The sequence below is a fragment of the Pagrus pagrus genome, assembly GCF_965226575.1.
Source record: "Pagrus pagrus genome assembly, chromosome: 16".
Lineage (NCBI taxonomy): Eukaryota > Metazoa > Chordata > Actinopteri > Spariformes > Sparidae > Pagrus > Pagrus pagrus.
In genome coordinates this window covers 897,216-924,674 of record NC_140200.1, presented here as the reverse complement: position 1 = coordinate 924,674, position 27,459 = coordinate 897,216, and the positions used below count along the sequence as shown (strand labels likewise).

At 42.0% G+C, this 27,459-nt stretch overlaps 3 protein-coding genes across 3 annotated transcripts in view; 1 reads left to right on the top strand and 2 right to left on the bottom strand.

Moving 5' to 3' along the window:
* The window catches only part of LOC311271337 (uncharacterized protein), a gene marked incomplete at its 3' end in the record, with an annotated part of 304,448 nt that overhangs the window by 126,811 nt on the left and 150,178 nt on the right, over positions 1-27,459 (top strand). The window lies entirely within an intron of this gene.
* On the bottom strand, positions 16,260-21,389 carry LOC311271227 (ribonucleoside-diphosphate reductase subunit M2). The gene is made up of 10 exons (XM_084376822.1): positions 21,131-21,389; positions 20,828-20,896; positions 19,816-19,965; positions 19,486-19,602; positions 18,297-18,430; positions 18,112-18,206; positions 17,889-18,022; positions 17,627-17,731; positions 17,402-17,515; positions 16,260-16,795 (listed from the first exon to the last, which is right to left on the bottom strand). Exons 1-10 carry the CDS (start codon positions 21,218-21,220, stop codon positions 16,643-16,645), a joined length of 1,161 nt encoding a protein of 386 aa, XP_084232948.1. The 5' UTR covers positions 21,221-21,389; the 3' UTR covers positions 16,260-16,642.
* mettl22 (methyltransferase 22, Kin17 lysine) lies at positions 23,470-25,256 on the bottom strand. Its single transcript, XM_084376813.1, has one exon. The coding sequence runs from the start codon at positions 24,725-24,727 to the stop codon at positions 23,534-23,536; it is 1,194 nt and encodes a 397-aa protein (XP_084232939.1). The 5' UTR covers positions 24,728-25,256; the 3' UTR covers positions 23,470-23,533.

The window sequence follows — 27,459 nt, the reverse complement described above, 5'->3', positions numbered from 1 at the left end:
GGAACGGTCAGACCTGTCAAAATAAACTTTTGTGAATCTACTGGCATATGCCACTAAGATACTACTGGCATATGCCACTTAGTCACTAGTTGCATATATTTGATTTAATGAGGTGATTTTTAACCCCAAAACTGTGGTTTCCTCAACCTACCTTGAAGCCAGGTAGGTTTGATTCATTTGCACCTGGCTACAAGGTAGGTTGAGGAAAGCCTAATTTTTGGGTTAAAATACCTTCCTCAATACATTAAATATTGTGCAAATACTGACTGAGTGGCATATGCCAGTAGTACTTTATTGGCATATGCCACTACTGGCTCAATATAGTGATTTAAATATAGATGTTGGAATGGTCAGACCTGTCAAAATAAACTTTTGTGAATCTACTGGCATATGCCACTAAGATACTACTGGCATATGCCACCCAGTCACTAGTTGCATGTATTTAAGGTGCTTTTTTAACCCCAAAATTGTGGTTTCCTCAACCTACCTTGAAGCCAGGCAGGTTTGATTCATTTGCACCTGACTACAAGGTAGGTTGAGGAAAGTATGATTTTTAGGTTAAAATACCTCCTCAATACATTAAATGTATGCAAATACTGACTGAGTGGCATATGCCAGTAGTAGCTTATTGGCGTATGCCACTACTGGCTCAATATAGTGATTTAAATGTAAATGTTGGACTGGTCAGACCTGTCAAAATAAACTTTTGTGAATCTACTGGCATACGCCACTAAGATACTATTGGCAGATGCCACTGAGTCACTAGTTGCATATATTTGATTGAATAAGGTGCTTTTTTAACCCCAAAATTGTGGTTTCCTCAATCTACCTTGAAGCCAGGTAGGTTTGATTCATTTGCAGACTGCAATCACACGTTACAACATATATGATACCTGGCTACACGGTAGGTTGAGGAAAGTATAATTTTTGGGTTAAAATACCTCCTCAATACATTAAATCTATGCAAATACTGACTGAGTTGCATATGCCAATAGTGGCCGGACATAGGAAACGGGTTACAATAGCTCCTCATTGCATTAAATATGTGCAAATACTGACTGAGTATTTGCACATAGAGTGGCATATGCCACTACTGGCTCAATACAGTGATTTAAATGTAAATGTTGGAACGGTCAGACCTGTCAAAATAAACTTTTGTGAATCTACTGGCATATGCCACTAAGATACTACTGGCATATGCCACTTAGTCACTAGTTGCATATATTTGATTTAATGAGGTGATTTTTAACCCCAAAATCGTGGTTTCTTCAACCTACCTTGAAGCCAGGTAGGTTTGATTTATTTGCAGACTGCAATCACACGTCACAACATATATGATACCTGGCTACAAGGTAGGTTGAGGAAAGCCTAATTTTTGGATTAAAATACCTCCTCAATACATTAAATATTGTGCAAGTACTGACTGAGTGGCATATGCCAGTAGTACTTTATTGGCATATGCCACTACTGGCTCAATATAGTGATTTAAATGTAAATGTTGGAACGGTCAGACCTGTCAAAATAAACTTTTGTGAATCTACTGGCATATGCCATTAAGATACTACGGGCATATGCCACTTAGTCACTAGTTGCATATATTTGATTTAATGAGGTGATTTTTAACCCCAAAATCGTGGTTTCTTCAACCTACCTTGAAGCCAGGTAGGTTTGATTTATTTGCACCTGGCTACAAGGTAGGTTGAGGAAAGCCTAATTTTTGTGTTAAAATACCTCATCAATACATTAAATATTGTGCAAATACTGACTGAGTGGCATATGCCAGTAGTAGTTTATTGGCATATGCCACTACTGGCTCAATATAGTGATTTAAATGTAAATGTTGGAACGGTCAGACCTGTCAAAATAAACTTTTGTGAATCTACTGGCATATGCCACTAAGATACTACTGGCATATGCCACTTAGTCACTAGTTGCATATATTTGATTTAATGAGGTGATTTTTAACCCCAAAATCGTGGTTTCTTCAACCTACCTTGAAGCCAGGTAGGTTTGATTTATTTGCACCTGGCTACAAGGTAGGTTGAGGAAAGCCTAATTTTTGGGTTAAAATACCTCCTCAATACATTAAATATTGTGCAAATACTGACTGAGTGGCATATGCCAGTAGTACTTTATTGGCATATGCCACTACTGGCTCAATATAGTGATTTAAATGTAAATGTTGGAACGGTCAGACCTGTCAAAATAAACTTTTGTGAATCTGCTGGCATATGCCATTAAGATACTACTGGCATATGCCACTTAGTCACTAGTTGCATATATTTGATTTAATGAGGTGATTTTTAACCCCAAAATCGTGGTTTCCTCAACCTACCCTGAAGCCAGGTAGGTTTGATTCATTTGCAGACTGCAATCACACGTCACAACATATATGATACCTGGCTACAAGGTAGGTTGAGGAAAGCCTAATTTTTGGATTAAAATACCTCCTCAATACATTAAATATTGTGCAAATACTGACTGAGTGGCATATGCCAGTAGTACTTTATTGGCATATGCCACTACTGGCTCAATATATTGATTTAAATGTAAATGTTGGAACGGTCAGACCTGTCAAAATAAACTTTTGTGAATCTACTGGCATATGCCACTAAGATACTACTGGCATATGCCACTAGTTGCATATATTTGATTTAATGAGGTGATTTTTAACCCCAAAATCGTGGTTTCTTCAACCTACCTTGAAGCCAGGTAGGTTTGATTCATTTGCACCTGGCTACAAGGTAGGTTGAGGAAAGCCTAATTTTTGGATTAAAATACCTCCTCAATACATTAAATATTGTGCAAATACTGACTGAGTGGCATATGCCAGTAGTACTTTATTGGCATATGCCACTACTGGCTCAATATAGTGATTTAAATGTAAATGTTGGAACGGTCAGACCTGTCAAAATAAACTTTTGTGAATCTACTGGCATATGCCACTAAGATACTACTGGCATATGCCACTCAGTCACTAGTTGCATATATTTGATTTAATGAGGTGATTTTTAACCCCAAAATCGTGGTTTCCTCAACCTACCTTGAAGCCAGGTAGGTTTGATTTATTTGCACCTGGCTACAAGGTAGGTTGAGAAAGCATGATTTTTGGGTTAAAATACCTCCTCAATACATTAAATGTTATGCAAATACTGACTGAGTGGCATATGCCAGTACTAGATTAGTGGCATATGCCACTTAGTCACTAGTTGCATATATTTGATTTAATGAGGTGATTTTTAACCCCAAAATCGTGGTTTCTTCAACCTACCTTGAAGCCAGGTAGGTTTGATTTATTTGCACCTGGCTACAAGGTAGGTTGAGGAAAGCCTAATTTTTGGGTTAAAATACAATACATTACAATACATTAAATATTGTGCAAATACTGACTGAGTGGCATATGCCAGTAGCACTTTATTGGCATATGCCACTACTGGCTCAATATAGTGATTTAAATGTAAATGTTGGAACGGTCAGACCTGTCAAAATAAACTTTTGTGAATCTACTGGCATATGCCACTAAGATACTACTGGCATATGCCACTTAGTCACTAGTTGCATATATTTGATTTAATGAGGTGATTTTTAACCCCAAAATCGTGGTTTCTTTAACCTACCTTGAAGCCAGGTAGGTTTGATTTATTTGCACCTGGCTACAAGGTAGGTTGAGGAAAACCTAATTTTTGGGTTAAAATACCTCCTCAATACATTAAATATTGTGCAAATACTGACTGAGTGGCATATGCCAGTAGTACTTTATTGGCATATGCCACTACTGGCTCAATATAGTGATTTAAATGTAAATGTTGGAACGGTCAGACCTGTCAAAATAAACTTTTGTGAATCTACTGGCATATGCCATTAAGATACTACTGGCATATGCCACTTAGTCACTAGTTGCATATATTTGATTTAATGAGGTGATTTTTAACCCCAAAATCGTGGTTTCCTCAACCTACCCTGAAGCCAGGTAGGTTTGATTCATTTGCAGACTGCAATCACACGTCACAACATATATGATACCTGGCTACAAGGTAGGTTGAGGAAAGCCTAATTTTTGGGTTAAAATACCTCATCAATACATTAAATATTGTGCAAATACTGACTGAGTGGCATATGCCAGTAGTACTTTATTGGCATATGCCACTACTGGCTCAATATAGTGATTTAAATGTAAATGTTGGAACGGTCAGACCTGTCAAAATAAACTTTTGTGAATCTACTGGCATATGCCATTAAGATACTACTGGCATATGCCACTTAGTCACTAGTTGCATATATTTGATTTAATGAGGTGATTTTTAACCCCAAAATCGTGGTTTCTTCAACCTACCTTGAAGCCAGGTAGGTTTGATTTATTTGCACCTGGCTACAAGGTAGGTTGAGGAAAGCCTAATTTTTGTGTTAAAATACCTCATCAATACATTAAATATTGTGCAAATACTGACTGAGTGGCATATGCCAGTAGTACTTTATTGGCATATGCCACTACTGGCTCAATATAGTGATTTAAATGTAAATGTTGGAACGGTCAGACCTGTCAAAATAAACTTTTGTGAATCTACTGGCATATGCCACTAAGATACTACTGGCATATGCCACTTAGTCACTAGTTGCATATATTTGATTTAATGAGGTGATTTTTAACCCCAAAATCGTGGTTTCTTCAACCTACCTTGAAGCCAGGTAGGTTTGATTTATTTGCACCTGGCTACAAGGTAGGTTGAGGAAAGCCTAATTTTTGGGTTAAAATACCTCCTCAATACATTAAATATTGTGCAAATACTGACTGAGTGGCATATGCCAGTAGCACTTTATTGGCATATGCCACTACTGGCTCAATATAGTGATTTAAATGTAAATGTTGGAACGGTCAGACCTGTCAAAATAAACTTTTGTGAATCTACTGGCATATGCCACTAAGATACTACTGGCATATGCCACTAGTTGCATATATTTGATTTAATGAGGTGATTTTTAACCCCAAAATCGTGGTTTCTTCAACCTACCTTGAAGCCAGGTAGGTTTGATTCATTTGCACCTGGCTACAAGGTAGGTTGAGGAAAGCCTAATTTTTGGGTTAAAATACCTCATCAATACATTAAATATTGTGCAAATACTGACTGAGTGGCATATGCCAGTAGTACTTTATTGGCATATGCCACTACTGGCTCAATATAGTGATTTAAATGTAAATGTTGGAACGGTCAGACCTGTCAAAATAAACTTTTGTGAATCTACTGGCATATGCCACTAAGATACTACTGGCATATGCCACTCAGTCACTAGTTGCATATATTTGATTTAATGAGGTGATTTTTAACCCCAAAATCGTGGTTTCCTCAACCTACCTTGAAGCCAGGTAGGTTTGATTTATTTGCACCTGGCTACAAGGTAGGTTGAGGAAAACCTAATTTTTGGGTTAAAATACCTCCTCAATACATTAAATATTGTGCAAATACTGACTGAGTGGCATATGCCAGTAGTACTTTATTGGCATATGCCACTACTGGCTCAATATAGTGATTTAAATGTAAATGTTGGAACGGTCAGACCTGTCAAAATAAACTTTTGTGAATCTACTGGCATATGCCACTAAGACACTACTGGCATATGCCACTTAGTCACTAGTTGCATGTATTTAATGTAATAAGGTGCTTTTTTAACCCCAAAATTGTGGTTTCCTCAACCTACCTTGAAGCCAGGTAGGTTTGATTTTTTTGCACCTGGCTACAAGGTAGGTTGAGGAAAGCCTAATTTTTGGGTTAAAATACCTCCTCAATACATTAAATATTGTGCAAATACTGACTGAGTGGTATATGCCAGTAGTACTTTATTGGCATATGCCACTACTGGCTCAATATAGTGATTTAAATGTAAATGTTGGAACGGTCAGACCTGTCAAAATAAACTTTTGTGAATCTACTGGCATATGCCACTAAGATACTACTGGCATATGCCACTTAGTCACTAGTTGCATATATTTGATTTAATGAGGTGATTTTTAACCCCAAAACTGTGGTTTCCTCAACCTACCTTGAAGCCAGGTAGGTTTGATTCATTTGCACCTGGCTACAAGGTAGGTTGAGGAAAGCCTAATTTTTGGGTTAAAATACCTTCCTCAATACATTAAATATTGTGCAAATACTGACTGAGTGGCATATGCCAGTAGTACTTTATTGGCATATGCCACTACTGGCTCAATATAGTGATTTAAATATAGATGTTGGAATGGTCAGACCTGTCAAAATAAACTTTTGTGAATCTACTGGCATATGCCACTAAGATACTACTGGCATATGCCACCCAGTCACTAGTTGCATGTATTTAAGGTGCTTTTTTAACCCCAAAATTGTGGTTTCCTCAACCTACCTTGAAGCCAGGCAGGTTTGATTCATTTGCACCTGACTACAAGGTAGGTTGAGGAAAGTATGATTTTTAGGTTAAAATACCTCCTCAATACATTAAATGTATGCAAATACTGACTGAGTGGCATATGCCAGTAGTAGCTTATTGGCGTATGCCACTACTGGCTCAATATAGTGATTTAAATGTAAATGTTGGACTGGTCAGACCTGTCAAAATAAACTTTTGTGAATCTACTGGCATACGCCACTAAGATACTATTGGCAGATGCCACTGAGTCACTAGTTGCATATATTTGATTGAATAAGGTGCTTTTTTAACCCCAAAATTGTGGTTTCCTCAATCTACCTTGAAGCCAGGTAGGTTTGATTCATTTGCAGACTGCAATCACACGTTACAACATATATGATACCTGGCTACACGGTAGGTTGAGGAAAGTATAATTTTTGGGTTAAAATACCTCCTCAATACATTAAATCTATGCAAATACTGACTGAGTTGCATATGCCAATAGTGGCCGGACATAGGAAACGGGTTACAATAGCTCCTCATTGCATTAAATATGTGCAAATACTGACTGAGTATTTGCACATAGAGTGGTAGTGGATTAGTAGCTTACTGGCATATGCCACTATTGGCTCAATATAGTGACTCAAATATAAATGTTGGAATGGTCAGACCTGTCAAAATAAACTTTTGTGAATCTACTGGCATATGCCACTAAGATACTACTGGCATATGCCACTGAGTCACTAGTTGCATATATTTGATTGAATAAGGTGCTTTTTTAACCCCAAAATCGCGGTTTCCTCAACCTACCTTGAAGCCAGGTAGGTTTAATTCATTTGCAGACTGTAATCACCCATCACAGCATATATGATACCTGGCTACAAGGTAGGTTGAGGGAAGCATCATTTTTGGGTTGAAATAGCTCCTCAATACATTAAATCTATGCAAATACTGACTGAGTGGCATATGCCAGTACTAGATTAGTGGCATATGCCACTCAGTCACTAGTTGCATATATTTGATTTAATGAGGTGCCTTTTTAATGGCAAAATCGTGATTTCCACAACCCACCTTGTAGCCAGGTAGGTTTGATTTATTTGCACCTGGCCTTGTAGCCAGGTAGGTTTGATTTATTTGCACCTGGCTACAAGGTAGGTTAAGGAAAGCATGATTTTTGTGTTAAAATACCTCCTCAATACATAAAATCTATGCAAATACTGATGCATATGCCAGTATTCGCTTCGTGGCATATGCCAGTAGTGGCAAAACATGGGAAACAGGTTAAAATAGCTCCTCATCACATTAAATATTTGCAAATACTGACTGAGTGACATATGCCAGTAGTAGCTCATTGGCATATGCCACTTCTGACTCAATATAGTGATTTAAATTTAAATGTTGGAATGGTCAGTCCTGTCAAAATAAACTTTTGTGAATCTACTAGCTTATGCCACTCAGTCACTAGTTGCATGTATTTAATGTAATGAGGTGCTTTTTTAACCCAAAAATCATGCTTTCCTCAACCTACTTAGTAGGCATATGCCAGTAGTGGACAAACATAGAAAACAGGTTCAAAATAGCTCCTCATTACATTAATGTAATGAGGTGCTTTTTTAATCCCCAAATCGCCAATTCCTCAACCTACCTAGTAGCCAGGTAGATTTGATTAATTTGTAGAATGCAATCACACATCACGGCATATATGATACCTGGCTACAAGATAGGTTGAGGGAAGCATCATTTTTAGGTTAAAATAGCTCCTCAATACATTAAATATGTGCAGATACTGACTGAGTGTCATACGCCAGTAGTAGAATAGTGGCATATCCCTCTACTGGCTCAATTTAGCAATTTTAAATGCAGGAATGGCCAGTTCTGCCAAAAAATACTTTTGTGAATCTACTGGCATATGCCACTAAGATACTACTGGCATATGCCACTTAGTCACTAGTTGCATGTATTTGATGTAATGAGGTGCCTTTTTAACACAAAGTCATGCTTTCCTAAACCTACCTAGTAGCCAGGTAGATTTGATTAATTTGTAGAATGCAATCACACATCACGGCATATATGATACCTGGCTACAAGATAGGTTGAGGGAAGCATCATTTTTAGGTTAAAATAGCTCCTCAATACATTAAATATGTGCAGATACTGACTGAGTGTCATACGCCAGTAGTAGAATAGTGGCATATCCCTCTACTGGCTCAATTTAGCAATTTTAAATGCAGGAATGGCCAGTTCTGCCAAAAAATACTTTTGTGAATCTACTGGCATATGCCACTAAGATACTACTGGCATATGCCACTTAGTCACTAGTTGCATGTATTTGATGTAATGAGGTGCCTTTTTAACACAAAGTCATGCTTTCCTAAACCTACCTTGTAGCCAGGTAGGTTTGATTGATTTTTGGGTTAAAATAGCTCCTTAATACATTAAATATGTGAAAATACTGACTGAGTGGCATATGCCAGTAGTAGATTAGTGGCATATGCCAGTAGTGGCCAGACATAAGAAACAGGTTAAAAAAGCTCCTCATTACATTGAATATGTGCAAATACTGACTGAGTGACATATGCCAGTAGTAGCTTAGTGGCATATGCCACCACTGGCTCAATATAGTGATTTAAATATAAATGTAGGAATGGTCAGTTCAGTCAAAATGTACTTTTGTGAATCTGAGGGGAAGGTTTGCTTTATCAGTCAGGCGCAATCACACATTACATCATAAATGATATCTGGATACTAGGTAGGTTGAGGAAAGCATGATGTTTTTGGTTAAAAAACTTAACTATATGCCACTAGTAGCTCAGTTGAATGAACAAGCTGTGGTCTGACAGAAGTTAGCCTTCAGCGTTTACAGTCAGAAAACCTTTCACACATTTTGTGAAAGTAGTGAGGGATCTATTCTAACCAAAAACATCACGTTTGAAAATTAGTTGAGGTGATGCCACTGAGCCACCACTAAATTTGCATGAAAAACCATATGCTACTCGTAGTTTAGTGGCACATGCCACTAGTGGCTCAACATAGCGACGTAAATATAGGAATGTGTAAGTTTTTGTGGCCAGTCCTGTCAAAATATAATTGTATGATTCTGGTGGGAAAGGTTTGATCTATTAGTAGAAGGCAATCACACATATTGGCATATTATTTACAATGATTGTTTGATGTTTTCCAGTGACATACCACTTCTGATCGAGTGGCATGTGTAGGTTTAGGCAAGCAGCAGTATACGCCAGTACTCAGGCACCAGAATTGACGCCCCAAAGCAATACAAGTATTATTTGGTTAGATCTTAATTTTTGCTATTGATTAGTCAGGTTGGCAATGGTGGCTATTCCAACAGTCGCCATGTTAGCTAATGCTAGCTCTCATTTAACTTTGAGTACATAATCAGCAAATATGCCACTAAGCTATAACTTGCATATGCCACTGAGCCACTTCTCTATGTGAGTATCACTCAATGGTTCTGGTGTGTTGTGTGTGCAGATGATCATCCTGTGTGGCTCTCAGCAGTTCAGAGTTGCCATTAACAGGAAGTTGTGCTCACATAGAAGTTAGCCTTCAGTTTCAGCCAGAAAGCCTTTCAAACATGTGGTTAATCTAGTGAAGGATCTATCTAACCCAAACACCATGCTTTCATGAAGCTAACTAGTAGCCTGTTTATAATACAATATAGCCTATAAAACTGAGACAAACAGTGGCAGGTCAGTGGCAACTGCCCTAAACAGGACTGATGCCGATATTGAAAATGAGCTGATGCTATGCCACTAAACTGCAATCCAAACAACAGAATGGACGACAGAAACTCATACATTCCTTTATGCCACTGAGACACTGGTGGCATATGCCACAAAGCTACTACTGGCATATGCCACTGAGTTACTTGTGGCTCAGTGGCCACTTTGCGATCTCTCATTGAGATTTGTGCATTAAGACAATCCCAAAACCATCAACACAATGGACGACAGTGATTCATACGTTCCTTTATTCATAGTGCTATGTTGAGCTAACATTGTTAATTAAGACAGAAAAATATACATTACATCATAAATTTAATCTGCATAGCATCAGATGGTGATGCTGGTCTGATGGTGGCCTACCAGTTTCAAGTAGCACATGCCATTAAGAAAAAGCCTGTCAATGGAGCACAATCGGCATACCACTCCAGGGATCGGCATATGCCGCTGAGCCACTAATAGCTAGTGGCTGTTTGTTTCAGTCTTATAGGCTATATTGTTTTCAGTTTTCTGTTCAGTTAAGTGGTTTTGTTTAAATAGTTTTTGGTTTAAATAGCTCCTTCATTACATTAACTGTATGCAATTAGTGGCTCAGTGGTATATGCCACTATTAGCTCCAGAATGAACAAGCTGTGCTCACAAAGAAGTTAGCCTTCAGGGCTTACAGTCAGAAAGCCTTTCAAACATGTGGTTAATGTAGTAAAGGATCTTTTCTAACATCAACAACACCAAGCTTTCCTAAAGTTAACTAGTAGCCTGTTTGTTGCCTACTTACCTGCATCAGAAAACTGAAAACAACATAGCCTATAAAACTGAAACAAACAGCAGCAGGTCAGTGGCAACTGCCACAAAACAGGAGTGACGCCGTTATCGAAAGTTAGCTGAGGCGACGCCACTGAACCACTAACAAATTTTCATGTAGTAGCTTAGTGGCATATACCACTAGTGGCTCAACATAGCGACGTAAATATAGGAATGTGTAAGTTTCTGTGGTCAGTTTTGTCAAAATATAATTGTATGAATCTGGTGGGAAAGGTTTGATCTATTAGAACACGACAATCACACATATTATTGGCATATTATTTACCATGATCACCATAAATACTTTGATTGTTTGATGTTTTCCATTGACATATGTTACACCCCTTGCAATAAGACACGGTGGTGTAAGTTTAAGAACATTTATTAGTCTCCACCAGGCACAGCAACTCCATATATGTCTCAGTAGCAGCTCTAGCCCGCGACCCCCCCAAACCTCTCCTTCTCCACATGTGAACAATGCACACAGTCTGTATCATCCTAGGTTCAGTCTGCCCCCTACTGGCAAGTGCTATAGGTACGAAATAACAGTCTCTTAGGAACGAGATGTAACAAAAGAAATAATAATATGAATTGAAATTGGTATCAAAAATAAAAATAATAAATCTTCTCTTTACAGGTGCTACAATCCTCCCCTGCAAACTAAATGTTGTCCACAACATTTGCATCAATTTTAAGCAGCACAACATAAAATATGTAACATTCAATATGTCATTAACCCACTTGGAATTGCATTAGACAAACACTTTCTTCTGAAAGGTAAAAACAGGTCAAGGGTCAAACTCAAAATGCATGTTATAGGCTTTTACCTTATAGTGCATCACCAATGTATGTGATTTTATCGCACTCTACTCTTAGATACCATGGCATTTTAGCTTAAGCATTTGGAATTGAGCAGTTATTAACATCAATGCACTACACAATCACTCTGAGACACAAAATATTTCTATCAATTCACATTCAGTCTCTGAAGAAGATGTTCTTCAGAGGTGGCCGGGGGGGACACACGTTTCTTTTATATTTCAAAACAGCTGTGTTGGCGCGCGGCTGCAGGAGGGCGCACTGCAGAGCCAAAGTCATCTCCTCGGTAAGTAGCTACCCTGGATAAATTGCATTAAACTAAACAAGGTATCAGATGATGAACATTTTGGTTCTTCTAGGTGACAAGGGTTATCCTCTAACGGAATACCTAATAACCCCGCTGGCAAACCTGCTACAGAGCAGAAACGCAGATTCAATAGTGCGCACACACGCACACGGGTCACAGTGGAGCGCTGCTCCGGGTTGCTGAAGGGCAGGTGGCGCTGTCTCGGACCAGCAGGGGGAACGCTGCTGTATACCCCAGAGAAAGTGTGTGATATTATTCTGTTCAGTTTTGCACAACATTGCATTAGTGAATGGAGTGCCTTCTGATGTGCCGGCGCAGCCAGATGAGCCAATGCCCATTGCCTCTCCATCTCCGAAAAGTTTCTTTTCTTGCCAGCGTTTCCTCTCTCCATGTTTGACCTCAGTGGGCGAGGCCTCCGAACCAGGAATATTTAAGGGCGTAACATGTTAATGACGATCGGATTCAGCCGCCGCATTTATCAAGACCCGATCATTCGTATGCTGGGATTGGTCAGATACGAATGTTTCATAAATCACGTGTGTCCTGTCGTAAGACCAATTCTGCGCTCAGATCTGCACCCGTTTTCACGCAAGATTGATAAATGAGGGCCAATGTGTATTTTATCCTCCCAATATGCTCTCAATTTTCCAGGCCCTCCACGTTCTGACATATTCCTCACTAGGACGCAGTCACCTGGAGAGAGCACTGCATGCTGTCTTTTTTTGTCATAAGATGTTTTCCTCTTGCTGTTGTCTTTTTGATTGTTTTATATGCTATTTCATAAGCTTCCTTCATTTGTTGCTGCCACTTTTTGGAATATTCCTGGTAAGATGTAAATCCTTTCTCCTCATTTATCCCAAAAATCAAGTCAATTGGCAAACAAGGCTGTCTACCAAAAAGCAAGTAAAAAGGAGAGTAGCCTGTCGCTTCACTGGTTGTACAATTGTAAGCGTGAACCACTTTATTCACATAGTCACTCCAGTTTTGCTTTTTGTCCTCATCCAAGGTCCGCAGCATCGATAACAACGTGCGATTAAATCTTTCAGCTGGGTTCCCTTGTGGGTGGTAGGGGGTCGTTTTTGAGTTTGTCATGCCAATGTATTTTTGCAGTCTTTTGAACAACAAGTGAAGTTGTCGACGAGCACCAAAATATACTCATACCCTCCCCTGCTTTTTTCAAGAGTGAGAAAGTCTATAGAGACTGTCTCAAATGGGGCCGTTGCTGGTACATGACACATTGGTGCTCTTGTCTGAACAGAAGGCTTTTTTTGAATGTTGCATTTACACACTTTGGTTATGAAGAACTCAATGTAATTTTACATACTTGGCCAATAAAATCTCTGTCTAGCAAGGCGTAACACTCGATCCACCCCTAAATGACCCATTTCACGGTGTAAGTACTGGTACACCAGCTCTCTGTACTTCTCTGGCAGCACAATTTGAGTATTTGTGGCTGTTTTGCGTTTCAACAGACCTTCTTTGGAAACATACAGTCTTGTCCACTCATGCAGTAGTGGCCTGTTGTCTCTCCTGCTTGGTTTTCTGCCAGATTTTTTTAGCTGTATGACATAGGATATGGCAGTGTCTTGTAACTGCGCTTGCAGTAAGTCCTGTTGTGTCAGTTTGATCTCTGGTTGACTGTCTTCAGTCATCTCCTGGACGGGAACGGCCTTCCACTCCGACACACCGCTGTTCCGAATCCGACTTTCAAGTTCCATTTACTTCCCAATAGGGTTAGGGTTAGGGTTAGGGTCAGGGGTTAGGGTTAGGGTCAGGGTCAGGGGTTAGGGTTAGGGTCAGGGGTTCCCCAATAGCCTTTTCGGAATAGCGGGGTCTTTAGAAAAAATGGGAAACCCCGCCATTACGAAAAATGGAAGTCTATTTTGCTCTGTGAATGTTTTGCTGTACACTAAAACATCATCCAAGTACGGAATGCACATTTTGTGTCCGAGTCCTTCCAAGCTCTCTTCCATACCGCGCTCGACTGCTGAGGGTGCGTTTGTATAAGCCCAGCAGTGTGGTGAATGCTGGGAATTGCTTACAGTCCTCACTAATGCTGCCCTGATGGTAAGCTTTTCCTTGGTCCAACACGCTGAACCAAGCATTGCCACCGAGACCATCCAGTATTTCCTGTATGCGCGGTATGGGGTGTCTGTCCGGAACTGGGAACGAAATTCAGTCATTATCGACTCACCCCCATGCTGATGAGAAGTCTGGTGTAGTTTCTTATTCCTCAAAGTGCAGCTGGAGACCTGCGGGGGTACTCTCCAGCAACGATAATCCTGTAACGAGCGTGAATTGTGCCCGAGAGGAAAAGGTCCATAAAACTACACAAAAACTTTCCAGCTGTGAGTGTCAAAGTTTCAAATCACTAGTGCAGCAGATCCCTCTTGTGTTTGTGTGTCGCTCGGTCGCTCACAACAGGAAGTAAATACCGGTGTGTATCTATCGCAAGTCTCGTTCATCTTGTCCGGCGCGGCTTCCATAGTGCAATCGGCTGTGAGGGAGACTCGCGTGCCTCCAGGCAGATGTAGCATAGAGACTGTTTAGGCTGTAAAAATGTACTAAATGAAGTCGTTTCGAGTAAACTCTGGATGTCGCCACTTCAGGACACTTAGATTGCAGCGGATGAGCAGTATGGAGGAATATTACAAAGATTTTGTGTCGTGTAATGGACTTTTTCCTTTTCTGTAGCTCAGTGGGTAGAGCAGGTGACTAGCAACCAGAAGGTCGCTGGTTCGAACCCCGGCTCTGATGGGCGGAACTCAGCTACATGCCGAAGTAACCTTGAGCAAGATACTGAACCCCGACATTGCTCCTGACATGCAGTTGGCACTTTGTGTGGCAGCCTCTGCCGTCAGAAAGGGCCCTGCAATGAGCTGGCGACTCGTCCAGGCCCAGGCCTTCACCCATATGAAAACTGGGATTGGCTCCAGTAACCCCTGCAACCCCCCGAAAGGGGGGGATAAAGCGGTAACATCCCCGCGATCCTCACAGAAAAAGTGCTTAAGAAAATGAGATGATATGACAGAAGCCCTATATGTACATACAAGGTATGTCTTCTATATAGCTCATATACCCAGTGGCAGGTTCTGTTTATTGTATAGCTCATATCTCACTTTTGCAACTGTCATACATGATGCCTAGCTCATATTTTTATTCTCAAGGTAATAACTGCATATTTGTCCAAAGAGGCAGAGGCTTCATGAGTAACTTACTCATGGAGCCTCTGCCTCTGGGTCGATCTCCGTCGTCCTGTCCGCTGCGCTGCTCCAGCTGCCATCTGCCATCTCCTCCAGTCGGTCGGGCCGCAGGCTGCCCTCCCTCGTCGTTTGCCGGTGGGGAAAGTGTCGATGCTCCTGCGCCGTCGGTCTCCCTCAGGGCACTGGCGCACTGTGTGCAGATGATCATCCTGTGTGGCTCTCAGCAGTTCAGAGCTGCTATTAACAGGAAGTTGTGCTCACGTAGAAATTAGCCTTCAGGGCTTTCAGCCAGAAAGCCTTTCAAACATGTGGTTAATGTAGTGAAGGATCTAGCTAACCCAAACACCATGCTTTCATGAAGCTAACTAGTAGCCTGTTGAACCCTGGGCTGCAGCAGGAAAGACAAAGCGCTCTACCAACTGAGCTAATGGGTGCCCCATGTGTGGTGCTTTTGACGTGACAGTTAATTTCATAATTATACATTTGCTGATTATGTACTCAGTCACTCCATGCCAGATCAACCAAAACTCAGAACTTTTCCCAGTTCATGTCATGGACTTTCTCAAAAATATCATTTTGAAACTCCTATTAAATACATGAAGGTTAATGTAAAAGAGTTCTAGTTTTTTTTTTTTTTTTTAAATCACCGAGCCCCAGTTTTGTCATTTTTCTTCTGATTAAATGTTAAATGTGCCGATTCAGAGCTCACATTGAAACTTTACGTCCAATTTAAACTCATTACATTTATCTGAAGACGGTTAAGACGTTATCGACCTGCAATGCAACTAAATAAATTACATTATTGAATCAACCCTGAGAACATGAGTGACCGCTACCTGTCGTGACTCTCGCCTGTTTTGGTTCAAACCTGCATTTACATAAGTTTTACTTCATCAGCTTCTAATTTCAAACCTAACTTCAGGAATAAAATGCATACAACAAATAATTTCACCAATAATGTCTTGAGATGAAAGCCAATCAGCTGTTCGTTAAGAAAACAGACAAACTCGGTCACATTTCCATTTCTGCACCTTTTATTAAAAAACAAGTCACGAGAGAAAAAAAAAAACTGTACAATTTAAAGTAACTAAAACAACACGCAGCTAAAAGTACTGAAATATAATCTGGAGTTACACTTTATTACAACACGCAGCTAAAACAACTTTATGTACAAAAACAAACCAGCTGCAGAGAAGACAAAGATTTCATCACAGTCCGTCTGTTAAAAAAAAAACAATCCCAGCATGCAACAGCAGAGGAGAAACCTCCAGCTGAGGCAGCTGCCGTCTGTCTTGATGGATGAGGTACAAGTGTTTCTGCCGACTCCACCTGCCTCCTCCTGCAAGGTGGAGTCTGAACAAGTGAGTGGGCGTGGCTCGTCTCCACCTTGGTGCTCAGAAGTCGGCGTCCAGCCTGAAGGTGTTGTCTGTGGGGCCCGACATCACACCCATCCTCTGGTACTCGCCCACCCGCTTCTCAAAGAAGTTGGTCTTTCCCTCCAGAGAGATGTTCTCCATGAAGTCGAAGGGGTTCTCCACCCGGTAGATCTACAGAGACAGCACACAGACCACAGGTCAGACCGTCCTCCACTCAACTCCACCCACAACAGCCCGACATCTCACAGCGACAACACAAACATCCTGATGTTCAGCGTCCACATTAACCTCCCGAATCACAGCGAAGATTTTAACCTGCCGACAGTTTTTCAGTCAGTCTGATCAAAGTTCTGAATATTTCACCTACAAACCCTGAAACCACGAGACAGTGGCTCAAAACATCGGAGAATAAAAGATTCAAATCTCAATCTGACACTCCTCCCGTACTCTGCTACTCCAGCTGTTGGTCTGTTCAGTCAGGCGTCTGTCTCGTGCTGCTGTTGGTCCGTCAGCGAACCACACGTCCACCAATCAGAGCGCAGCAGCAGCACTCAGCCCCCATCACTGGCTGAGGTCCGTACCCCTGCGCCTCTCATCACCACAGACCTGATCCACATGAGACCTGATCCTCCCCCTGTAGTGTAACTGATTCTGACCTCTCTGTACGAACTCTACCTGTACAGTGCTCGGCCCTACCCGGGGCGCCGCTCGGCCCTACCCGGGGCGCCGCTCGGCCATACCCGGGGCGCCGCTCGGCCCTACCCGGGGGCTGCTTACCTTTGTGAACCCGAGCTCCAGCATCAGTCTGTCTGCTACGAACTCGATGTACTGCTTCATGAGCTCACAGTTCATCCCGATCAGCTTCACAGGCAAACTCTCCGTCAGGAACTCCTGAACACAACAACAACAACAACAACAACAACAACACACCAGTGAGACCAGTGAAACCAGTGACAGCACAACAACATGTTCAGGAGCAGAGTTCATCCGTCTGTCACCCACCTGCTCGATCTGCACGGCGTTCTTGATGATGTTGGTGACGGTTTCTGCCGACGGCTTGTTGGTCAGGTGTTTGAACATCAGACAGGCAAAGTCACAGTGCAGACCCTGAACACATCACAACACAGTTACAACATGGACCCTGAACGCAACACAACACACTGGTCAAATAAACTTTACGTCTTGGCGACTGTTTTTTAAGAAAGATTTATCTGATGTGAAACAACAAGCTGAAGCTGATAATTGATAGGATCGATGATGTCACCTCGTCTCTGCTGATGAGCTCGTTGGAGAAGGTCAGGCCGGGCATCAGGCCTCTCTTCTTCAGCCAGAAGATGGCAGCGAAGGAACCAGAGAAGAAGATTCCCTCCACGGCAGCGAAGGCCACCACACGCTCTCCTGGAAGAACCACAGAGTGACAATCAATACCTGATAGAGGATCAATATCAGAACTGAAGGTAACATGGAGTCCCAGGCGTCAGGTTTACCGTAGTTGGCGTTCTTGTTGCCGATCCAGTTGAGCGCCCAGTCGGCCTTCTTCTTCACGCACGGCAGAGTCTCGATGGCGTTGAAGAGGTATTCTCTGTGGGTCAGTAAACACACCGTCACACACCAGCACAGACCACCAGAGCCCGGCACGGACCGGCAGAGTCCAGCACCGACAGGGTCTCACCTCTCTTTGGGCTCCCTGATGTAGGTGTCGATCAGGAGGCTGTACATCTCTGAGTGGATGTTCTCCATGGCGATCTGGAAACCATAGAAACACCTGGCCTCCGTCACCTGCACTTCTTGGGTGAAGCGCTCCACCTGGTGGTCACACAGAACGTTTTAGTGATCGATTAGGATCAATTTTTATTTGATGATGAAACTGAAGGTTTTTATTGGCTGATGTCACTTTGTGCTTCAGGATGTGTGACAGTTTGTGATTAATCTACATTAATGTTAAAAGAATCAGTCTGACCCATAAAATCACTAAAAACTTGTGCTGTCAAACGATTAATATATTTAATCAGGATTAATCGCATTAATGTCATAGTTAACTCACATTAATCGCACATTTGTATCTATTCTAAATGTCCCTTAATTTCTTTTTGACGCTTTGACGAGGGGGCGGAGAATTCGCATCAGCTGTGTGCTTTGCCATCAAGTGTCATTTCAGACTGGACGTGCTGCGATGATCGCTCAGTTGGCAACGACAAAAGACACAGATCACTTTGGTCTTTGGTCAACTGTTTAAAAGTAAACTTTCCATTCAGAATCTTATTGGCATCCATTTCAGCGTCTCGCGCTCGCCATGCACTCAAAACGTAACGTGCTACTCTTTGGCCGGCTCGCAAGCCCAAACGGCGTGCCTGTTATTTTGCTTCCGGTCTAGCTAGATCCGGTGTGGTGTTGTAGTTTTTCTAACGTTACTAGTTGTTGCAACAGCGTGTGAAAAAAAACTACAGTTTGTTTACACGGCCAGAACGTTAATCTCGCAATAAAAAAAATTGACTGTTAAAATGGGTTTGCGTTAACGCCGTTAATAACGCGTTTAACTGACAGCACTACTAAAGACATTCAGACCTTCTGAGTTCGACTGGAGTCAATAAAGGCGACTGAAGATGAGAGGCGGGTTGAATTGGTTACCGTTTAGTGCACTTGTAAAAGTTGACGTGTTTACAGTCAATGAAATGTTTTCTTTCATACATTTTTGCATTTAATGCTGAATTTACAAGAAGGCACCAATGATTTAGAAAGTCGTAGCCGTTTCAGAGTTTGTCAAGTCTCTCCTCACTCAACAGCTCTCAATATCGCAGGATTTGTTAAGGGAGTCTGGTGATATTGTGGTTACTAAGTTAATGGTTGTGGGCGCTCCTCACCAGGTTCTCGTTGACAATGCCGTCACTGGCGGCGAAGAAAGCCAACACGTGAGAGATGAAGTACCTCTCCTCGTCCTTCAGAGACTCCCAGTGCTGCAGGTCCTTCGACAGATCCACCTGAACAAACACAAGTCGTTAACATGACATCATCAACACCTGGAGGCTTCACGTGTCGTCACCTTCAGCTCACCAGTTTATGTTTAACTTTGCCAGCAACAGAGAGGCGACATTCATACTGTAGTGTTTCTGAGAGCACAGAGGGAAGTCGAGTCTCAGCGCGACCGACTGACAACCTGCCCTGAACCAGACACTGACTCATGTCCACGTTACCTCCTCTGCTGTCCAGAAAGACGCCTCGGCCTTCTTGTACATCTGCCAGATGTCGTGGTACTGGATGGGGAAGATGACGAAGCGACGAGGGTTTTCCTTCAGCAGCGGCTCCTCCTGCTCCTCGCGGCTGCTCTTCTTCACGGCTTTGGGCTGAAAAACACAAACACCAGCCTGTCAAATATACAGCAGACATGCATCACTACACACGTTCCAGCTGCCGTCTGTACAGGTCCGATGCTGCACAGACCGACTTCACTGTCTCGCTTTGTTTATCAAGTTTAAATCAGGGCTGAAACACGAAAATAAGATTTTCTGCTTTTACATGATGAGAATTTAAATGTAATGTAATTTAATATCTTTGGCTGTTTAAAGACGTCAGCTGGAGCTCTGGAAACTGACGGGACTTTATTTTAGAAACCAAATAATTGATCAACTGAACATGAGCTGATCTGCAGATTATCATTAAAAGTAATAAACTGTTTCAGCTCAAACTTTAACACTTCAAACAGGCTGCATGTGTTCAGCTTCAGTGAGAAAATATGATGTGAACTCTGCATCATGTTCGTGGCATCTGATGGAGAATCCAGTGGATCCAGATGGTGCAAAGATCCAACATCAGTCACATCAACACATTTACTGATGCTCGTGTTTGAAGAGGAAAATCAAGCCTCCGATCTGAAGACTGAGACATGGATGAACACTTCCTGTGTCAACTTTACAAAGTCCCACATTTTAGACATTAATGACGAAATAAAGCAACTTTCATCAACATGTAGACAATCCACGGAGAAACATGTCAGATATCTGTCTTCTACTAAACTGCAGGAGCTCAACATGAAACCAACAGGGACAGCTGATCGTCCATGTTGGCGCCAGAACCGACATTTTAGGCGCCACAGGCTCAGAACAAACACACACACACAGCTCATCACTGACTCACACGGACACACACACTCTGTCTGTGACTTACGCTCCACAGCTGGAAGCTTGCAGCAGGTTTGGACTCACTTACCGCCGGCTCGTCGAAGATTTTACGCGCGGTTTTGGACGCCAGGATGCGGGTCGTGTTCAGGCTCGGTGGCTGAAAGACGAACGACAAGAAATCGTCAGTGACTAAAAACTGCTTTCTATAGTTTCATGCTGAATTCACGGGTTTTATTTGAGCGCTGAAACACAGATTATATGTGGGTCAGTCAGGCTGAGCTGCTCACAAAATGGCTGCCACGAGTTCTCAGTTAAAAACAGTTGAAGAGAACTTCAGAGCGACACTTGTTCACTTCAACAGCACATTAAACATCAGATTTAAGAGTCTCACCGTGTTTTCTTTGTCCAGCGACATGTTGTTCATCTGACTGCTGACGGTGTTCTCATTCTTGACGGACAGAGGAGAGCGAGCAGAAAGCATTTTGACTTCCTTCGAGTTCAGACGGACACACGAATAAAAGATAAGTTAAGAAGTGAAAAGCAGGAACAAAAAGAGGAGACGAAAGTGTAAAAAGTCTAAACTAAGCAGCAGCACACAGACGGAGCGCAGAGACTGAAGCGGCTTCTGTTGTCCGCTCGCCTTTTTATTGAAATCTTGGCGCTAGAACGCAGCTGGCCAATAGAAACGCAGCTCGCGGTGGCTCTTTAAACTGACGCTACGACGGAGCCAATCGGGCTGCGAGCCGCGCTCACGTGCCACCCGGACAGCTGCGGGAAATTCAAAAGGCTTTGTTTGTGCGGGGTTACAAAACTGTCCGTAACCGGTGTTACAAAACTGTTAAAAACGAGCGTTTACGCAACGTTTGTGATTGTGATTAAAACAACACGTTTATTTCACATTAAGACCAAACAAACTGTGATCCTAACATACTGTCAACATGTTACAACTGACGTTAAAATCACAGGAGTAAAACTGACTCCCGTGTTGAAATATTAGCAGTAAAGGGAGCTTGTTTAATCCGCATCTTGTGTCTTTAAACAGTGAGCAGACTTCTGATGTGTGTGAACTGACAGCTGTTAGTCTGAGCTCCTGTTTGTACTTCTTTATATTAAAGTGTCGTTATATGTGCGGGACGTGTTCACAGTGTTAATCTGCAGGTCGTTAAAGCTGAGGCACCATTTTACAGTTTAATGTCATCTAAAGCTGTTGTCATCTGATATTAAAGGAGCATTCTGTAGTTTTGTTTGTCAGACTGATAGTTTAACATTTACCTATTAATGAGGTAATGATACAAACTGTTTCCATCAGTGAATAAACCAGCTGTTCTCAGAGGTAAATAAGGCCCCAGAACACTGTTTGAAGCTAGACAGGTGGCAGGGTCCGCCACATATAAACAAAGTAAAACAGTATAAATTGTGTTGTCTTTTCAGGTCAGTTTGTTCATTCAGTTTGTTTCAGTCGATGAGGATCTTCCCCTGCTCATTAACACTTCATCACCTGAACTACAGACTGCTCCTTTAAATATCATCATAACTCTACATGTCAATCATACGAGAGCATCAACTCACATCGACTGTTTCAGCCTCAAACACTGAACAAAACAACAAACAACACATTTCAGTTTGCCAGCCACCATTCATTTCAACATCGCAAACAATTTAGTCTTTCTTGTCCTGAGAATGTCAAAGGCTCATTGACTTTAAACTATCAACAGAATGTGAAGAAATAACAGTTTCGATGTCATGTCAGATGTCTGTGTGTCATGTTACAGAGATATCTGCTGACAATAACATGCTAATCAGCTAGCCTTGTGCCTGCTAGCTGCATGGCTAAATGAGCTAACAGTAACTACGTTCATGAAACAGCCGTTACTCTGGTGATGTGCTGCCCCTACTTGTTAAAAGTTTGAATTTATTATTGTTATTATTACTTATAATTATTATTCTGTTGGAGTTGTGCATTAGTCTCCAAACCTGTCTATTTTCTTAATGTACCATTTTTTTGAATTGCATTTTGATTTCTTTGAAAAATGCTATATAAATAAAGTTTGACTGATTGATTGAACATTACTAGTTATGTCACGTGACAAGTTACAATCCACGTTACCGACCAAAGTGAAGTGTTTATTTTTGTTTTTTTAAGAACCCATCCACACCAACATGAACATATTAATATAGGCTGTGTTTAATACAGCCGAGCCCATAAGTTCTGTGTTCAGTCTCTGTGTGACTGACTGATGAAGACTGATCCACTTTAATTTACATGATGAATCACACCATGTGTTCCTTCTGTGGACTACAATAAAAAGGCTGCATCATAGAAGCTACAGGTCTGCTGTGTTTCACATGACTGAGCCTACAATTAAAAATATGTATTCCTGTCTCATCGTGTATCAGACTGTGGCCCTGTCTGCTCCTCACTGAGTCCAAGACCATCGTTTATTTAAACAGATCGAGGCTGTTTATCTGTTCTATAGAGGTGATTTGTGCATTTGTAATAAGTAATATATTACTTTATGCAGACAGTAATATTGTAACATGTTAGTTTAACATTAAGGTAACTAGCAATATGTAATATATTGCATTTTGAAAGTAACTCGCCCAACACTGGTCAACAGGTAGCCATTTCTTACATAGTGCACCTTTAAACCAGATTACTGATTTCCTTAAAATGACGTCACCGTGACGTCTGCACGAGTTGAATTCATGCAATAAATCAAAGAGGCATCATTAAAACTCTTAAAAACTTTATTAGTCACATTAACGGGTGAAGCTGCCTGCAGTCCTCCAGCTGTTAGCCGGAGGTGTGTGTGCTGACCTCCGGGCCGGGGACGGTGGCAGCAGCTCGGGTGAGGTGAGGGGTGGAGGTGACCCTCCACAGCTCCAGCTGCTCGATGCGTTCATACAGCAGGAACTGAGGGAAGTCCGAGGGCAGCTGCTGCACGCTGAAGCTGCACCGGCCGTCCTCCACCTCCTCCAGCTGCGACAGACAGCGGGTGAAGTGGTCGTAGGCCTCGCAGGAGACGTCCATGTGCCGCAGGGTGAAGTTCATCCTCCTCTCGAGGGAGATGAGGACGGTGCAGGTGTGGTTGAAGTGGCTGCAGAGGCGGTGCAGAGTCCGGAAGAGGCCGTCCGTCAGCTCGTCGTCATAACAAACATCAGCAGCGATGATGACGCTCGTGTTGTCGTACAGATCCGCCACTTCCGCCTCCGTCCAGCTGAACTCCACCTCAGCGTCAGTGCGCAGGTCCTGCTGGAGCCAGTCCAGGTGCCTCACCTTCACCTGGCCGCCCGAGGCCTCCGTCACCTGCTTGTTTAACGCCACGTTCCTCCTGCACATGCTCAGTAGGTCTTCCCCCACATCTGTGCAGTACACTGTTTTGGCGGCGGTCGCCATGGTGATGCTGGTCAGCCCTGTTCCCGCTCCGAGCTCGAGGACGGTGGCTCCTCTGAACGGACCCGGATCAGAGAGGATGAAGTCGGCCAGGAGACACGCCCCCCGCCACACCTGTTTACCGACGTCCTCCAGCGGGGTGGCCATGGTGTGCTCGATCCTTATAACGACCTCATCATCTTCATCACCCCCCTCCTCCTCCTCCTCCTCCTCCTCCTCCTCCTGCTCCTCCTGCTCCTCCTGTCCCGGGGCGGACTGATGGAGGATGACTGGACAGACCGGGTCTCGGCCGCTCCCCTCTGGAGGACTCGGTCGGTGCGTGATGTCAAAATCTCCGTCCTCATCCACTAATGCTTCCACACGTCCTCCATCTTGTCCCCGTGTGTCTTTTCCCGCGTCCTCACCTTCTTCTCCCGCCTCCGTCACCTCCGTCCCCTCCGTCCCGGCTCTGTCGCTGTCTGACAGGATCTTGAACCTGGAGATGAAGACGGGCTGTCCGACCCCGTTCAGGCGGCTCATGAGGTGCCGTGCGTTGGGCAGCAGCATGTGCACGTCTGACAGCACCGTGTCGTAGTGGAAAGTGATCCGGTCCATGTCGGATCATTAGCGGGCTGAGGAGCAGAGCACCGCCGCAGCTGAGAGGGTCCCCGGGGTCACCAGTCTGTCCCCGGGTACAGATAGTCCTTCATTCTCCCCTCTGAACAGCTGAAGATGGCTCATCAGCTGTTTCCGGAAAGGAGCGCTCTGATTGGCTGCTTGGGAAGACAACGACACATCTGAAATGTAGGTCAACGGTCAGAGTCGCCACCCGCCGGCCGGAGAGGGGACTGCACGTGGACAGCCGAGCAGAAATGTTCATTTTAACTAAAATCTTGTATTAAAACAATATTTTATGTTTGAATCTAAACAGTCAAATGAAGGTTAAGTGTTAAACTGCCTCGAGTCTTTATGCTTGAATAAGATACATGTATTTATTGTCAGGCCCTGTCACAGACACATTTGTATGTTGTATGGGAATTAATTTTTCTTCACATGTCCTGAATGTATCTAACATAGTTTTTGTAATTCCTTTGATACATGTTTTGTAACTTTTTGGACAGTATATATACTATAAATAAAAAACAACCTTTACACAGCAGATCTTTACCAAAATGTACTGTTGGATATTTATCCACATCTTCATCTACACAGATAAAGAGATTCATCCATCAATATTATCAAATGGTCAGTTTTAACGTCATAATATCACTTGTGACAGGACTGATTATTTGTCAAATTTATTTACAGAATTTATGTAAAATTTCATTTTTTTAATCACCTGATGTGAATAATAACACTAAGTTATTATTAATGATGTTTTTCTAAATGACAACGTAATGCCAGCGTAATGACACTATGAAAGATGTAACTCCATTTTTCAAGTGTTTTTTAAAAAGATGATATATTCCTTCACAGAACCGGAGCTGAAAATCGTTTCTTGGAAATATTTCTTCAGGTGTATTTGTTGTAACATTTTTGCTCATTAATTTTTAAATGTTCTTATTATTTTTTTAATACCAAGAAACATACAAAACATTTAATCTTTGTAATAAGATTATATGGGACACTATCTGTCCGAGCCTTAACAAAGCTCCTTTAAGATGACAACATATAATTTCTTTAATATTCGTTATTATGCTCACATATACTTTCATTATCTGTTATTATGTGTGATGTAGGCTGTCCAAAGTGGACGTTTGTTTTTGATTTCAACAATAAACAACATATTAAAACATTTTTTTTTAAAACAAAGATAAATAAATACATTCTTTTAAAATAAGAGCTAATTAAGTTGACAACACAAATATTTTCATTAATATATTCCATTTTGTTTGATGTCATTTCAACAATACAAAACATTTCAGCATTTAAAAAACAAGGACAATTGTGTTTATGAATATATTCTGTAAAAATAAGAGGTAATTAAGTTGACAACACAAAAATATTGTCCTACTATTATTATGTGGGATGTAGGCTGGTTCATTTCAACAATAAAAACATCCTAAAAACATAAAGCTAATTGAGTTGATAACATATTGTCATTAATAATAACAATAATAATGTATTTCTTTAGTTTGTTTGGACATAAAAACTGAAGATCAGCGTGTTTGAATACTGTTTCAGTCTTCTGCAGGTGTTTTGTGCTGCAGTACCGCTCCCAGCCGCAGGGTGTCACTGTTGCTCTCCTCCTCCGCCGCACTTCCTGTTTTTATTTATTTATTTTAGGTCTTTTTTATTCATTTTCTTTGGCTTCAGCTGAATGTCGGTCAGTAAGGCAAGTGGGCGGGTTCCTTGTCAGCCAATGACGCGCCCCTCTGACTCAACGTCGTCCTCTCCCATTGGTCACACCCCCCCAGCGCCGGCTCGTGATTGGCTGGTCGTTGTTACCGGGTGGTGTGGGGAGAGAGCGGGCCGGTTGTGTAACTCAACACGTAACAGAGCCGCTGTCGTCGAGCAGAAACTTCATATACGGGACGACGTATGTTTATACAAAGCAGCAGAGCCGGAACACTGGTTCGACCCGGAGTCCACCCGCCCGCTCCCGTCACGTTCACAGGTCTGACCCACATTCAGAGAGCAGCCAGGCTTCATCAACATGGAGCCACTTTATGAGTTTAACCACAAACTACAGATCAGCGTCACACTTCACTGATATTAAACTAATGTGACAGTTTACAGCTCCTTCAACATTACTGCAATATACAAACTACATGTACTCAGACACTGTAGCTACTGCAGTACTTGAAGTAGTTTTTTATGTTACTACTCAATATTTTTTAATAGTTTTTCATTCTTGACTGCTTCACTGTATCTGACAGTTTGGTCACTTTTCAGATTCAAACGTGATCAGAATATAAAATGAGACTGTTTATGGAAACATGAGCTCCACCTCGACCAGCCGCAACATTAAAGTCCTGAATACGTGTTAATGGATCAATAATAAAAAACTTGAGATACTTAACAAACATCAAACTATGTGATGAGAACAAATGTAAAAGCTTCAGTCAGGAAACATTCACAGATCTGTTGTTTCATTGTGTCGTCGCTCCACCTCGCCTCCTTTCTTTCTCTGCCACCGGCTCCTCAGATGTACATGAATTCAAGTTCTTGAGGTTGTTTAGAAAATATTTATATATTTAATATTTATTGTAAATATTTTCTAAATAACCCAAAGAACTACATTCAGGTACATTTACGAAGCCAGTGGCAGAGAAAGAAAGGAGGCGAGGAGGAGCGACGGCACAATGAAACTGTGTCCTGTTTCCTGTTTCCTGTTCTGCCAGCAG